General features: G+C 37.1%; 1 protein-coding gene across 1 annotated transcript in view; it reads right to left on the bottom strand.

The window, feature by feature from the left end:
* Positions 1-12,305, bottom strand: part of LOC125678628 (uncharacterized) — a 103,442-nt gene that overhangs the window by 66,193 nt on the left and 24,944 nt on the right. The window contains exons 24-39 of the mRNA XM_048917220.2: positions 11,334-11,473; positions 10,605-10,825; positions 9,703-9,895; positions 8,050-8,232; positions 7,720-7,917; positions 7,220-7,433; positions 5,473-5,822; positions 4,561-4,791; positions 3,993-4,136; positions 3,459-3,627; positions 3,131-3,306; positions 2,377-2,638; positions 1,872-2,065; positions 1,677-1,763; positions 780-1,019; positions 138-299 (exon numbers count right to left, since the gene is read on the bottom strand). Of these exons, the coding sequence (XP_048773177.2) occupies positions 138-299; positions 780-1,019; positions 1,677-1,763; positions 1,872-2,065; positions 2,377-2,638; positions 3,131-3,306; positions 3,459-3,627; positions 3,993-4,136; positions 4,561-4,791; positions 5,473-5,822; positions 7,220-7,433; positions 7,720-7,917; positions 8,050-8,232; positions 9,703-9,895; positions 10,605-10,825; positions 11,334-11,473 (3,164 nt within the window). The remainder of the gene's footprint in view (positions 1-137; positions 300-779; positions 1,020-1,676; positions 1,764-1,871; positions 2,066-2,376; positions 2,639-3,130; positions 3,307-3,458; positions 3,628-3,992; positions 4,137-4,560; positions 4,792-5,472; positions 5,823-7,219; positions 7,434-7,719; positions 7,918-8,049; positions 8,233-9,702; positions 9,896-10,604; positions 10,826-11,333; positions 11,474-12,305) is intronic.

The raw sequence follows: 12,305 nt of genomic DNA on the forward strand, positions 1-12,305 counted from the left end.
TTGTTATAAGTGTGTTGTACTGTAAGTATTGCTGGGAGTGACTCCCTACCTATAGGACAATACCAGCTGTTGTGTTTCTTATAAGTGTTCGTTATAAGTGTGTTGTACTGTATGTATTGCTGGGAGTGATTTCCTACCTATAGGACAGTATGAGCTGTTGTACAGAACTACTGGAGCCATGGTGTTGTCACAGAAGAATCCCGCTGGACAGGTGACACAGGAGCCTTGACCAGTCTGGTCCTGGTAAGTCCCGGACGCACATCGGATGGGTGTGTGGCTTCCCTGGGGACAGTAGTGCCCTACAAACAGATGTTGCCTGGTTCAAAATTGAGGTCAGTTTAAGTATTTTCACACTGGCAAGACATTCTGAGTACCTAGATAATATTTTATTAACGTGTTTTGGGAGAAAACTTTTTCATACATATCTATCATAAAATAAGATTTTTTTAAATGAATTATTCATTACATTTTTGTCGAAACCACAAAATCTGAAAAATGCACCGACAAGCTATTGAAAAGGTATCTATTCCCTGTAGCCTGTGTGAATTTTTGACAGAAAGTAATTTCAGGGAAAGTTTACGGGGACTACTTTGACTAAAAATTCAACACGACTTTGACATTAGTTGATTTTGACATTATCTAAGTGTTCCTTACACATAAGATTTCACAATTTTTTTTCATTTCACTATCTTTCACATCCTGAACTTGCATATCATCATTATTTCTTTCAGCTTTATTTCAACAATCAGTTTCTCCTCTTTATAAATTTGACAATGTACCTTGAGGACAGGTGTATTCTGATGGGCTGGAGACATTCATTCCAGTCGGGCAGTAAAAGCCGGCATCACACTCAGCTGTGGGGTATGTGTTGCCATAGCCACTACAGTAGGAGCCCTGGACACAGTTCTGACAGTCAGCCTCACTCTGGGCGCTGGTCGTGTTGAGGTACGTTCCTGGGGGACAGTTTGTCCCGGCAGAACTTCCTGCTGGACAGTAAGTCCCTGGTGGACAGACGTCACCTGAGAACACAAAAACAAATAACATTTCCAATCACATGATAAAGTTAATACAACTGAACTTCAGTATCTTGAACACTAATATGTAGAATACCAAGGATATGTAAAAGTGATTCGGAAGTCCCAACCACTTATTCGAGTATTTTACCATTGATATCTCGAATCCTTGGATATTTCAAAGTTTTTTCTCAGTCCCCATCGAATTCGAGATAACGAGGTTTGACTGTAATTGAAAGCTTTGAAACACAGATTTGATATTTAATCATTCTTAATGTGCAAATAAATTCTACTGCAACACAAGGAGTAATTCCATAGCAACTGGTAAGAAATACAAATTAAAGATACACATGTATATGTATTAGCAGATTTTACAGGATACACACGTACTAGCAGATTTTACAGGACTCTATTCACAGAATTTCTTTACTTGTAAGAGTAACTATTTGCTCATGTCAACTTTAGTTTGTGGACTAATCACCCCCCCCCCCACCCCCCACCCCCCCCCCCACCACTTATGGATTAATCATTTACTCACCGTACACCTGCTTTACTGAGGTTGTATGGATTAATGATTTTCTCACCGTACACCTGCTTTACTGGGGTTGAGTTGATGGACTAATCGCCCCTCCCCCCTCACTTATGGATTAATCATTTACTCACCGTACACCTGGTTTACTGGGGTTGAATTGGTGGATCCTGACGAACAGAAGTAACCAGCTGAGCAGTTCCCAACAGGGGCAGACAACTCTGGAAGAATGTAAATATGTTTTTAAGATACTTAAAAGCAACATCACAATCATCAATGCAAAAATAACATATTGCATCAGTAGATTTAGAGCTAGAACCCAAACTCACCAACATTGTCGCAATACATTCCCGGGGTACAGGGTGTTTCTGTTGAGCTGCCATTAGGACAGAAGTTTCCGACAGTACACTGTCCCCCCTGAGCAGTCAGCGTGGGGCGGGCCACAGTGGCACCCGTAATACAGAACCACCCACCATCACAGTCTCCTGTTGGTCTGGAGAGCCCCACAGTCTCACAGTATTTCCTGTCAGAAATTCAACAAAATAAAACATGTAATAGATGACAAAGAAAACTACCATCTTTTTCTTAAAGAATATAAAGATACATTTATTTTCTTTAAGAATTAAAAAGAGTTATGAAGTGTTTTGTATGAGAAATACAGTGTAAATGATTGAGCCAAAGAGAAATAATAATAAAACATAACAAACTTTCAAAATTACATAGTGAATGTGCAAATGAGAGCTGTGCATGTACTCCAATTTTCAATGTCCCCAGAACTTATCTTTTAAGATACCACGATACATAATGCTTATGAAAACAAAATGTTGACGATACCCTGGTGAACAGCTCAGGCAATTAGCAGCAGCCTGTCCTCCTGTAGTATTCAAGAATGTTCCAATCGCACAAGGATAAAGATTGGCTGACACAGACTGCACTGGGCACCAATAGCCTTCTGGACAGGGGACGGGGTCACTGGTGCCCAGGACACAGTAGTGGCCAATCGGACAGTCCAGGCAGGTCACCGTTCGTGTGGAATTTGTGTATTTCCCAGCAGGACATGGAGTTGGTGAAGAAGATCCAGTGGGACAATAAGAACCTGAGATATAAATACAATACATTGAACAGTCAAAGTAAAACATCAAAATCTGTTTGTCAAAGTATTCCATCCAGTAATGGAAAATGAATGGATGAGCTCAATCGTAAAATACAAACATCCACTGAATAGTGTGAATATCAAATCTATATTTCAATACAAGAATGCAAAAGTACCAACATCTAACACAACATTCCCTTGTACAATTGTTATATCATTACAGTTAATCAAAATTTTTATGGGGGTCTCATTTTGATGTTTTCATTGTACAACCATACCCTAAAATTCCATCCCGCATCATCATCAGAAAATAAAATAAACAATTCCTCAACTTGGTGTTAACAAGTCCTGTCTCCCACAGTTTGGAGGGGTACTGTAGACAATTGTCTCCCCACAACATTTAACACAAATACCTGCCGGACACTTGTCTCCCCACAACATTTAACACAAATACCTGCCGGACACTTGTCTCCCCACGACATTTAACACAAATACCTGCAGGACACTCGTCTCCCCACGTTTTGTTGACCGGCGCACTCTCAGGTGATCCACCACTACAATAAAATCCTGCATCACACTGACTTCCCGTCGCTGTCATGTTCGTTTCAGGGCAGTAAGTTCCTGGATCACATGCATCACACACTGCCTGGGACGTTAGTTTCCAACTGTCTCTGTTGACAAATGTTACAATTTACGTGATTAACTGACAAATGTGTAAATAAATATCAAATACTACTAACAACAATCATCTATCATAATCAAGCACAAAGCTTTCAAATCTTCCATTCAATCATTGAGGACAAAACAATGTAGATTTCTTTACCCATAAGTCCCTGAGGGGCAGGGTAAAGGAACTTCACTCCCTTCGAGACAATAGTGACCCTTGGTACAAATTCCCAGTATGGCACTGTCGTCAATCAGAGGGGTTCTGGTGCCAGATCCGTATCTTGACCAGTGTCCAGCTGCTATCAATCCAGTGTAATTGGTCAATCCTAAAAAGATATACTTTCATAAATATGCTAAGTCCTTCATTTTAAAAATCACAATCATTGTCTCCCAGATATCAGTTCATTAAACTTTTAACAATTTCCTACATGGACGCATCAATTCTTTAAATTTTAATTGAAACATTTTTTCAGGCTATGATTTATGAATTTATTTCAAATTGATTTAATCCATGAAATATTGATATCCAGTAAGTCAATAAAATTTATTTTGAGATTAAAGTTTAAGAATGATTCAAAATGTCAAAGTATTTTTATATACAATTTGAATGAGATGAGGCCTATCAAAATTTAATTTTTGACCCAAGTCTATTATCAGTTAGGGGTTGCGGAGTCCGGTCTCAGACACTTACCCGTGGTCTCGCAGTATTTTCCCGCAGGACACTGTGTACAATTGCTTTCCTCTGTTAATCCCATCTTGTCTCCGAACGTTCCGACAGGACAGGGAGTTCCTTGGGAGATTGGAATCAGGACTGTGCTGGCCAAACAGTAGTAACCTGTAATTTATGGAGTACTAAAAATTTCAGCTTTTCATAAAATTCATGTTGCTTTTCAAATTGTTACTGAATGAAACATGAGAGAAATTTTTAATTGAGTAAAACTTATTTTCAATTTTTTTTTTCTTGGGTACTAGTGATTTTGAACAAAATTATTTAATACAAATACTGAAATATGATTTATATTCGTGGGAGTCAATTCAATTTCCTTAGACATACAATTTTCTGAAATAATTTGTGAAAACTTGCATGTAAATCTGTTATTACTAATAAACATTCTTGTAATGAACTAATGCTACACGACGTTTGCCTGTGGATTAAGGGTAACCCTGATATCCAAAGAATATTTCCATCAATCAGACTAATAATTTTTTTTTCAAAATTTGAAACAAAATGAATATCAAGCAATACACTCCATGCTTACCCATAGGACAGAGAGCAGGTTCTGACCCTGGACTGCACAAAAATCCAGCTATACAAAGCTCACAGACAGACAATCCTGTACTGTTGGCATAGTAACCGATAGAGCATGTTTTGGGGGTGTCTGAGCCAGCCTGACACACATGGTGTTGGGGACAGATGTTGCCTGTTACGTTGTCCACGGGGTCAGGGATCCAGGCTCCGCCTGTACAGTAGTACCCAGCAGAACAGTCCCCTAATCACAAACAAATTGTACCTCAAACACCACAGGAAATACATATCCAAAATCTACTACAAATCCCAAGGCAAAGTGAAGAACATCAAACAATTATCTTTCAACATGACTGGAAAGGAAAGATTCCAGTCATGAATTATATGTGAATTCTGATTAAAAATACACTTAGGCCAATTCAACTTAATTGATTATCATCCCCACCCACCCCTCAAAAATCGGCCTGCCCTGAGATTTTTCTATTTTTCGAAACTTGCGATTTCTGGAAAATTTTCATGTCCAACTCCGGTATTTAAACTTCTTGTTTACATTTCTGGTAAAGCAACATGAAAAGCCACATGAAGAATATGGTTTCTTGCGTTCTTACGGGTGTAAATCTTGAAGAAGTTTGGTATCTTTCTGTGTTTGAAATTAAGCTTAACCTGGAATTCGTCTGTGAAATAAGCATAGATTGATATCCATCTGGCATTAAATGAAGAACTTCTGTTGACAAAAACTCATCTGTCATAAATATTTTGCTCAAAAATAATAATTAAAAAATAAAATCCTACCACCCGCCCTATACTTTTTGGTGACCCTGGATAATAATCTATTAATTAAATTGAATTGGCCTTATGTAGTAGTCCGTTGCTTAGATATTTGGAGAGAGAGAAAGCGTTTGTACTCTACAGCCCATTGACCAACCTGAGACTGCTATCAGTGCCGTCCCATTGCAATATTTCCCTGGATCACATGCTTTACAGGAGGCGGCTTCAGAGGTACCACTTCTATCTGGATTATAGGTTCCCCGGGGACAAGGCACCATGACAGAGGTCCCCTCGGGGCAGTAGTAGCCTGGGTGACAGGTGTCACCCCACAGGATCGCTGTCTTATTTCCGGATGTGTCGTTGTTGTAAACGGGGTCAGCATAAAGGGCCAGACCATAACATATATGCCCTGCCTTACAGTTTCCTGTCACCTCAGTGGCCCCGCGGTTCTGGCAATAACGTCCCGGGGGACAGGGCTCACAGTCACTGATATTGGTCCGGTGTGTTCTATTTATAGCAATATCAATTTCATTAAACGATTTTCAGGCTTACAAGACTTGTATTCATTTCATGTATAAATGTCTAGTATGTCTGCAAGTGGGAATACATAAATAATGCAGCGTGGGGTAATTTGTATAAAGCTGATTACCATATAAGCAGAATATTAAGCAAGGATTTAATTTTGACATTATTAGTGAGGGTGATGAGATCACTAAAATTGAATATATTGCTAACAATTTATTCCGTTTCGTAGGTAATAATTATTTTTCTTGGAATTATAGTCACTAAAATTAGGTCTCGCTAAATATATATACCCATTTTAATGGAAAAATCACTAAATTTGTGTCTCGCTACAAATTCTATGCATATACAATTATACACAGAAATATACCCAATGCTTCCGTTGTTGATAAATTACCCATAATATAAAAAACCGTGACACTTATTTCTTATAGTCATATTTTGTCAAATTAAAAAGATAGATTTTTACGTTCCAAATAATTTCCCATATAAAGCAAGTCTCTACATGAATTCCTGTGTGAGGATATACAGATATAAATGGAACTAGAAATGGATTAGGTACTACTGAAAAAACAATGGTGAATGTAGATATGCATGTTTATTTCATGCGTATTTACAGATACATGCACTCATGCTTTGATCACATGGAGTTGACAGGCACATATCAGATCAAACGAGATGCAAAGCATCAATTTTGATTTGATGGCAATATTGTTTTTGATGATGTTTTAAAATGTTTATATAATTACTACATTTTAGAGGAAAAATTTACAGAACAAATATTTTACACAAAGAAATGGTTTAAATGAAAATGTCTTTTCAATTAATGATAACATTATTTCTTTTTTTTAACAACAAGTACTAGAATAATATACATGCAATTTTCTATATCACTTTCTTCAATCTGTATTAGAGTGTGAGTAAAAAGTGTATACGTATATGTGTTGAAAATGATATGAAAACAATAAAAAAAGATTTTGATTTGATAATCCAATCCTGTCCACAAAATGTGATCCAACTTTCTGGATCAAGTTACTGTAATAATGATGAATTTATCATATTCCCCCTTATGTATTTTTAAATACACATTATATGATAATGAATGTATTCCTAATTTGCAAAAAGACAAACATTCAAAGAAAGTATTTTTGTGTACACAGTTTTGTCTGTAATGTGGTCAATCACTTTCCACAAACACATGTGTTGATGCATTGTGACATAGAAAAAAGATCTGGAATCAGATCATTGATCCAGAACATCGGATTACACCCTGTAAATCTAACAGTATCAAACACAGATTACTGACACTAGGTAAGTAACAAAGAGTACCACTACAATGTTTAGGAGGGGATCATACTTTTAACAATCGACGGTAGACTTACAGGTTTGAGAAATATCCTGGCTCACATGCTGTGGGGACATAGCTTCCATTGCCACAGTAGGATCCAGCTGGACAGGCCGTTCTGTTGGTCATTCCTTTGTCTGGACAGTAAAATCCGGGCTCACATTCGAAACACTCAGCGTAGCCATTGTAAGGCATGTACGTCCCTATGGAACATTCGTACTGAGCCATGGAGCCATTTGGAGCAAAGTGTCCTGTAAAAGGTGGACAATTCATTACAGCTATGAATAAGCTCATCAGACAATTTGTAACAGTCATGAATAAGCTAATCAGACAATTCATTACAGCCATAAATAAGCTCGTCAGACAATTTGTAACAGCCATGAATAAGCTCGTCAAACAATTTGCAATAGCCATGAATAAGCTTGTCAGTATTATACAATCATAACACACAAAGCATTTCGACTAATACATGTATCTACCTTTCATAAATCAAAAACAAGCATCCTAAAAACTGCCACAAAATGTGAAATAATATACCCGGATCAGTGATGTGTTGTATGGCATTTTTAGCAGCCCCTGTGCAGTAGTATCCTCCCCAACACTGCCCTGAGGGGGCCCCACCAGCCACGGAGGAACAGTAGTACCCAGCATCACAGTCAAAGCACTCGTAGTTGTTGACAGCCCCTGACACATTGCTGTAGGTTCCCAGCGGGCAGGGTTCAGCCACATATGACCCTAAAAATCAAGTCCATAGATAAAATACTTTAATATTAAACAATTTTTAAAATTGAAAAATCATTATTTTTTAAAAATAAAACTGTAAAAGTATTCATAGTCATTTCACAGGAAGTGTAGCTTCTGTCTCACCTGACACACAGAATCCTCCCCGTGGACACAGCTCTCCAGTCGTGCCATCTGTTGGTGCGGAGGTAGAGGCCCCAGAGTAACAGAGGTATCCAGGGTCGCAGGGTGACCGAGGCTGAAGAAGTCCGGGTGCATCACAATACCAGCCGGGATCACAAAGGGGACACTCGGTCAGTGTAGTCAGTACTGTAACAAACAGACATCACATTCTTCGATATCTTAATGTCGCAAATACTTCAAACTAGTTTTCATCGATACAAGTGGCCCATGACCTCTATTAGAGTAACAAACTGAAAAATTGCAATCCTTGACAATTTTCAAGAAAAATGCAAAAATTCACCAACTTTGTCGTATTTCAGAAAAGGAATCAGTTTTGAGAAGAATCAATTCTTATTCTTGCTCCTATTCATTTTGGAGTGAAAATCACTGAATTTCAGTGAAATTCAGGCTTAAAATAAAAATTTATTTGTTTGATGTACTCCGACCGACCTGTGAAATTTGCCCCGACCCGATCATTTTTTTCGCACTTGGAAATTTTAATATTTTTAAAATTTGCTCCCTGGAAAATAGACATTCTTCGAATTAATATTAAACTTGATGCCATTTTTTTTAAATTACATTATTTGGTCTACTTGTTTTACAGAATTCTTGATATCAAAATGTCCTTAGGGCGTCTTTCGGTTCTACTTTCACTTTGATAATGACCATTTGTTAATCCGGGAACTTTTCAAACACTTTTCTATGTGAACGATCAAATATACCGCATCACAGCTCCAAATTACCACATTATCTACCAACAAGATAGAACAAGGAGCTACGAACTCCCCCGTCGAGGCCTGATCGTATTTATGTACAAAAGTTTGAAAGCCATGTTATTTAGATAAAAAATCACGTGGGATAGCGCACCAAAATTATGGCGGACCACTAGTCGGCGCTTAAGTTGATGGTCTATATTTCTGAAAAGGCACGCATATTATTTTGATATAGGATTATCTAAATGTTATGACGATTTAATAGGTGAACGGCACTTTTACTTTGCTCTTAAACTGAGACACACGAATGGAACACGATCGTCACAACAATTTGAACGATGCGGGAAAGTCGGCATTAAAATTATATTGGGTAATATTAAAACTTATTGTAAATTGCTGTCATCATGCAATTCACTTGGATATTCATGGATCACATTAAAGTGCTATTATGAATGTCGGAATCGACCGGTGGTAACAAAAAGGGGTGTTAATTTATTTATTAACAACTGTAGAGGTCCTCATCTGTGACGAATGCAAAACGTCCTGAGTAAATTTCAGGAATGTTCTAAACTCTATTCTGTCTGGCAGCATTATGTGTTTAATTAAAACAGAAGAAAATTCGTAAATCTGATTTTCCAAAAAAAAAAAAAAAAAAAAAATACCGACCTACCTACCCGACTTGAAAAATGTGGGTCGGAGTACATCAAACAAAAAAAATTTTAATGATGGCCTCAACAATAATTGAATTTCAAGATCACAAATAGCTATCACTAGACCTGGTAATTAATGACTGACATCATTATGTCCATTGACATGCATGTAACAATGGTTACACAATTTTATTTTTGACTATCAATTTCTTCAAACTGCTGCAGAGAATTTTTACTGAATAGTTCAGCCTTACATGATGTATTTCCATATCTGCCAATGGGGCAGGGCTCTGGTTTAGAGGAACCAGCCACACAGTATGACCCCCTGGGACAGTCAGTTGGAGAGCTGGAGGCTAGGGGGCAGTAGTAGCCAGCTGGACAAGTCTGGCAGCTGTCCACATCTGGAGTTGCCGTCACATTGGTGTAGGTTCCCTCTGGACAGGGCACCTGTTGCAGAAAGATCAGAAAGTGACTTGGAATTCTATGAGAACATATTCAGAATACTGCATTGCATAAGAAACTAATACCAGAAATATGCTTATTTTCCTATATTAAAACAAGATGTGTTTGCCCTCGTATGGCAAAACTCCAAAGTCATGATGTCAAAAAGTTTGGTACAGAAAACAAATTCTTGTCACAAGGATTACACATGTAAATTATGAAAAGTTAGCCCTAACACCATCCATTCAAAAGTTATGGCCAAGGTTGAAGGGTTCAAAAAGTAGGTTAAACACCAAGGTCAAGGTAATAAGGTAAAACATTTTGCTACCTAAACAAAGGTCTTGTCAAAGGGAACACACATGTGAAATATGAAAGCCCTATCACCATCCATTCAAAAGTTATTGCCAAGGGTCAAAGGTTTTCAAAAGAAGGTCAAACTCCAAGGTCAAAAATTTTGGTATCAAAACAAAGCTCTTGTCACAAGGAATACACATGTGAAATATGAAAGCCCTATCACCATCCATTACAAAAGGTTGAAAGTTTTTGCATACAAAGAGAACAAAAACTATGTGCCCCCGAATTTTCAATTACAGGGTCATAAAAACAAGTATGGTAAAATTGTTAGCATTTAAAAAGACAAATTTTGAATCATTTTTATCAAGTATTAAAAATTATGATTTATCTAAATTGATAAAATGTTCATCATTTTGTTTACCTGTCTGGATCCATAGGATCCAATGGTCAAAGGATGAATACCATAGGGATTAGTAAAGTTTGTGGGGCAGTAGTACCCAGTTTCACATGGTCCTGTCTCTGTATGCGACCCCTCCAGACAGTAGTAGCCCGCGGGGCAGGGCTCACAGTGAGTGTCAACATCGTAAGCCTTCACGGTGCGACGGATCGTTCCTGTGGGACATTTCAGTTCCTCCACTGTGCCTGCAGATTGGATAAAAGAGAATAAACATGGATATTGGTTAAGACATTGCTTCTAACCACACCAAAGAAGCATTTAAAACTATTTCATTTTCCACTGAGGGATCGAATTAATTTTACTTCATTCAATCTTTATTTAGATATTTACAGTGTACATACATGTTATCTACAATGTATAAATACATGTACATTTGATCTACACTTAGAGCAGTAGTTTTGCAATCACATATATATAGTATATGGTAATTCTGACACAATGAAAATGTTAGTCTTTTTGGCAGATGAAAAAAGTAAACTAAATGTAAAAGCAGGACAATTTCCAATTATCTAAATTTCAGACAACTCTAAATATGTAAAATGAATACAATCTATACACCAAAAATCAAAGGCATAAACCATTATCACAGAAATATTCTTGACACCAAAATCATACATTATAGTACGCTAGTTTATGCTATACATGTACTGCATGTTCAGAATAGTTTCTTTACAATGGTTTACGATTTCTTACCTTCAGGACAATATCTTCCGATAGAGCAGTCTGTGGCATCAGGCTCCTGGGTAAGTCCGGCCAAACAGTACCGTCCAGGCGGACATTTCTTCGTGTTGACCATCGCATCTTCTGAGGTGGATGAGTTGTCACAATAATGTCTGTTAAAAAATAGCGATGTTATTCACCGATGTCACGAAAATAAATTATTAATTTACAACCTAGAGAAGCAAAGCTAGTAAGTAACTTTAAATGAGAATGAAAAGCACTGCAGCTGTAACAATATCCTATTGAATACATTATTTCATGGTAGAGTTGAAATGGCTGGTCAATATGGATTGGATTGCACATGCATATCTATGATGTCAAGTTTGTTGCCATGTATGTGTTTATACTTCACAATCACGATTATCATCACTCTGCCAATTAATCAGGTTGAGCATAAAAGTTTCGGGGATTACAACATTTTCTTGATCTGAATAAAAGATAACTCAGTTGTTGCTTTTTTTCTTGCAAAAAAGCAATTTCTAGCATGTCTTTTGAAACCAGTTTCATTAATTGAAGAATGAAGTGAAGACTGTCATTTTAAAAATATACATGTAAATATAAAAATATTTCATGACAAAATTTTCAAAAATTCTAGTAAAACCTCTCTACTTAATCAAGTTCAGTTCATCATTATCCCAAGAGACTCGCATTCAGCTCACCATACATTCCTGTTAATAGCCATACCTTCCTGTCTGTGATTTCATTTATTAGTATGACCATTATATTCCTATTATTAGCCCATTATTAGTTAGTTATTACATGTTGTTTTCAGATGTCTACAATACATGTAACAAGTGAACAACATTTTTATTGCTGTTAATAGACAACAAATTTTCAAAAACTAAACTCAAATAACAGATTATATTTCTGAGAACTAAATAACTGAAAACCTGTGTATATACAAATTTCATTGCTGATGCAATCTCATAAACACTTTTGCATGCA

Source organism: Ostrea edulis, chromosome 2 (assembly GCF_947568905.1).
Source record: "Ostrea edulis chromosome 2, xbOstEdul1.1, whole genome shotgun sequence".
NCBI lineage: Eukaryota > Metazoa > Mollusca > Bivalvia > Ostreida > Ostreidae > Ostrea > Ostrea edulis.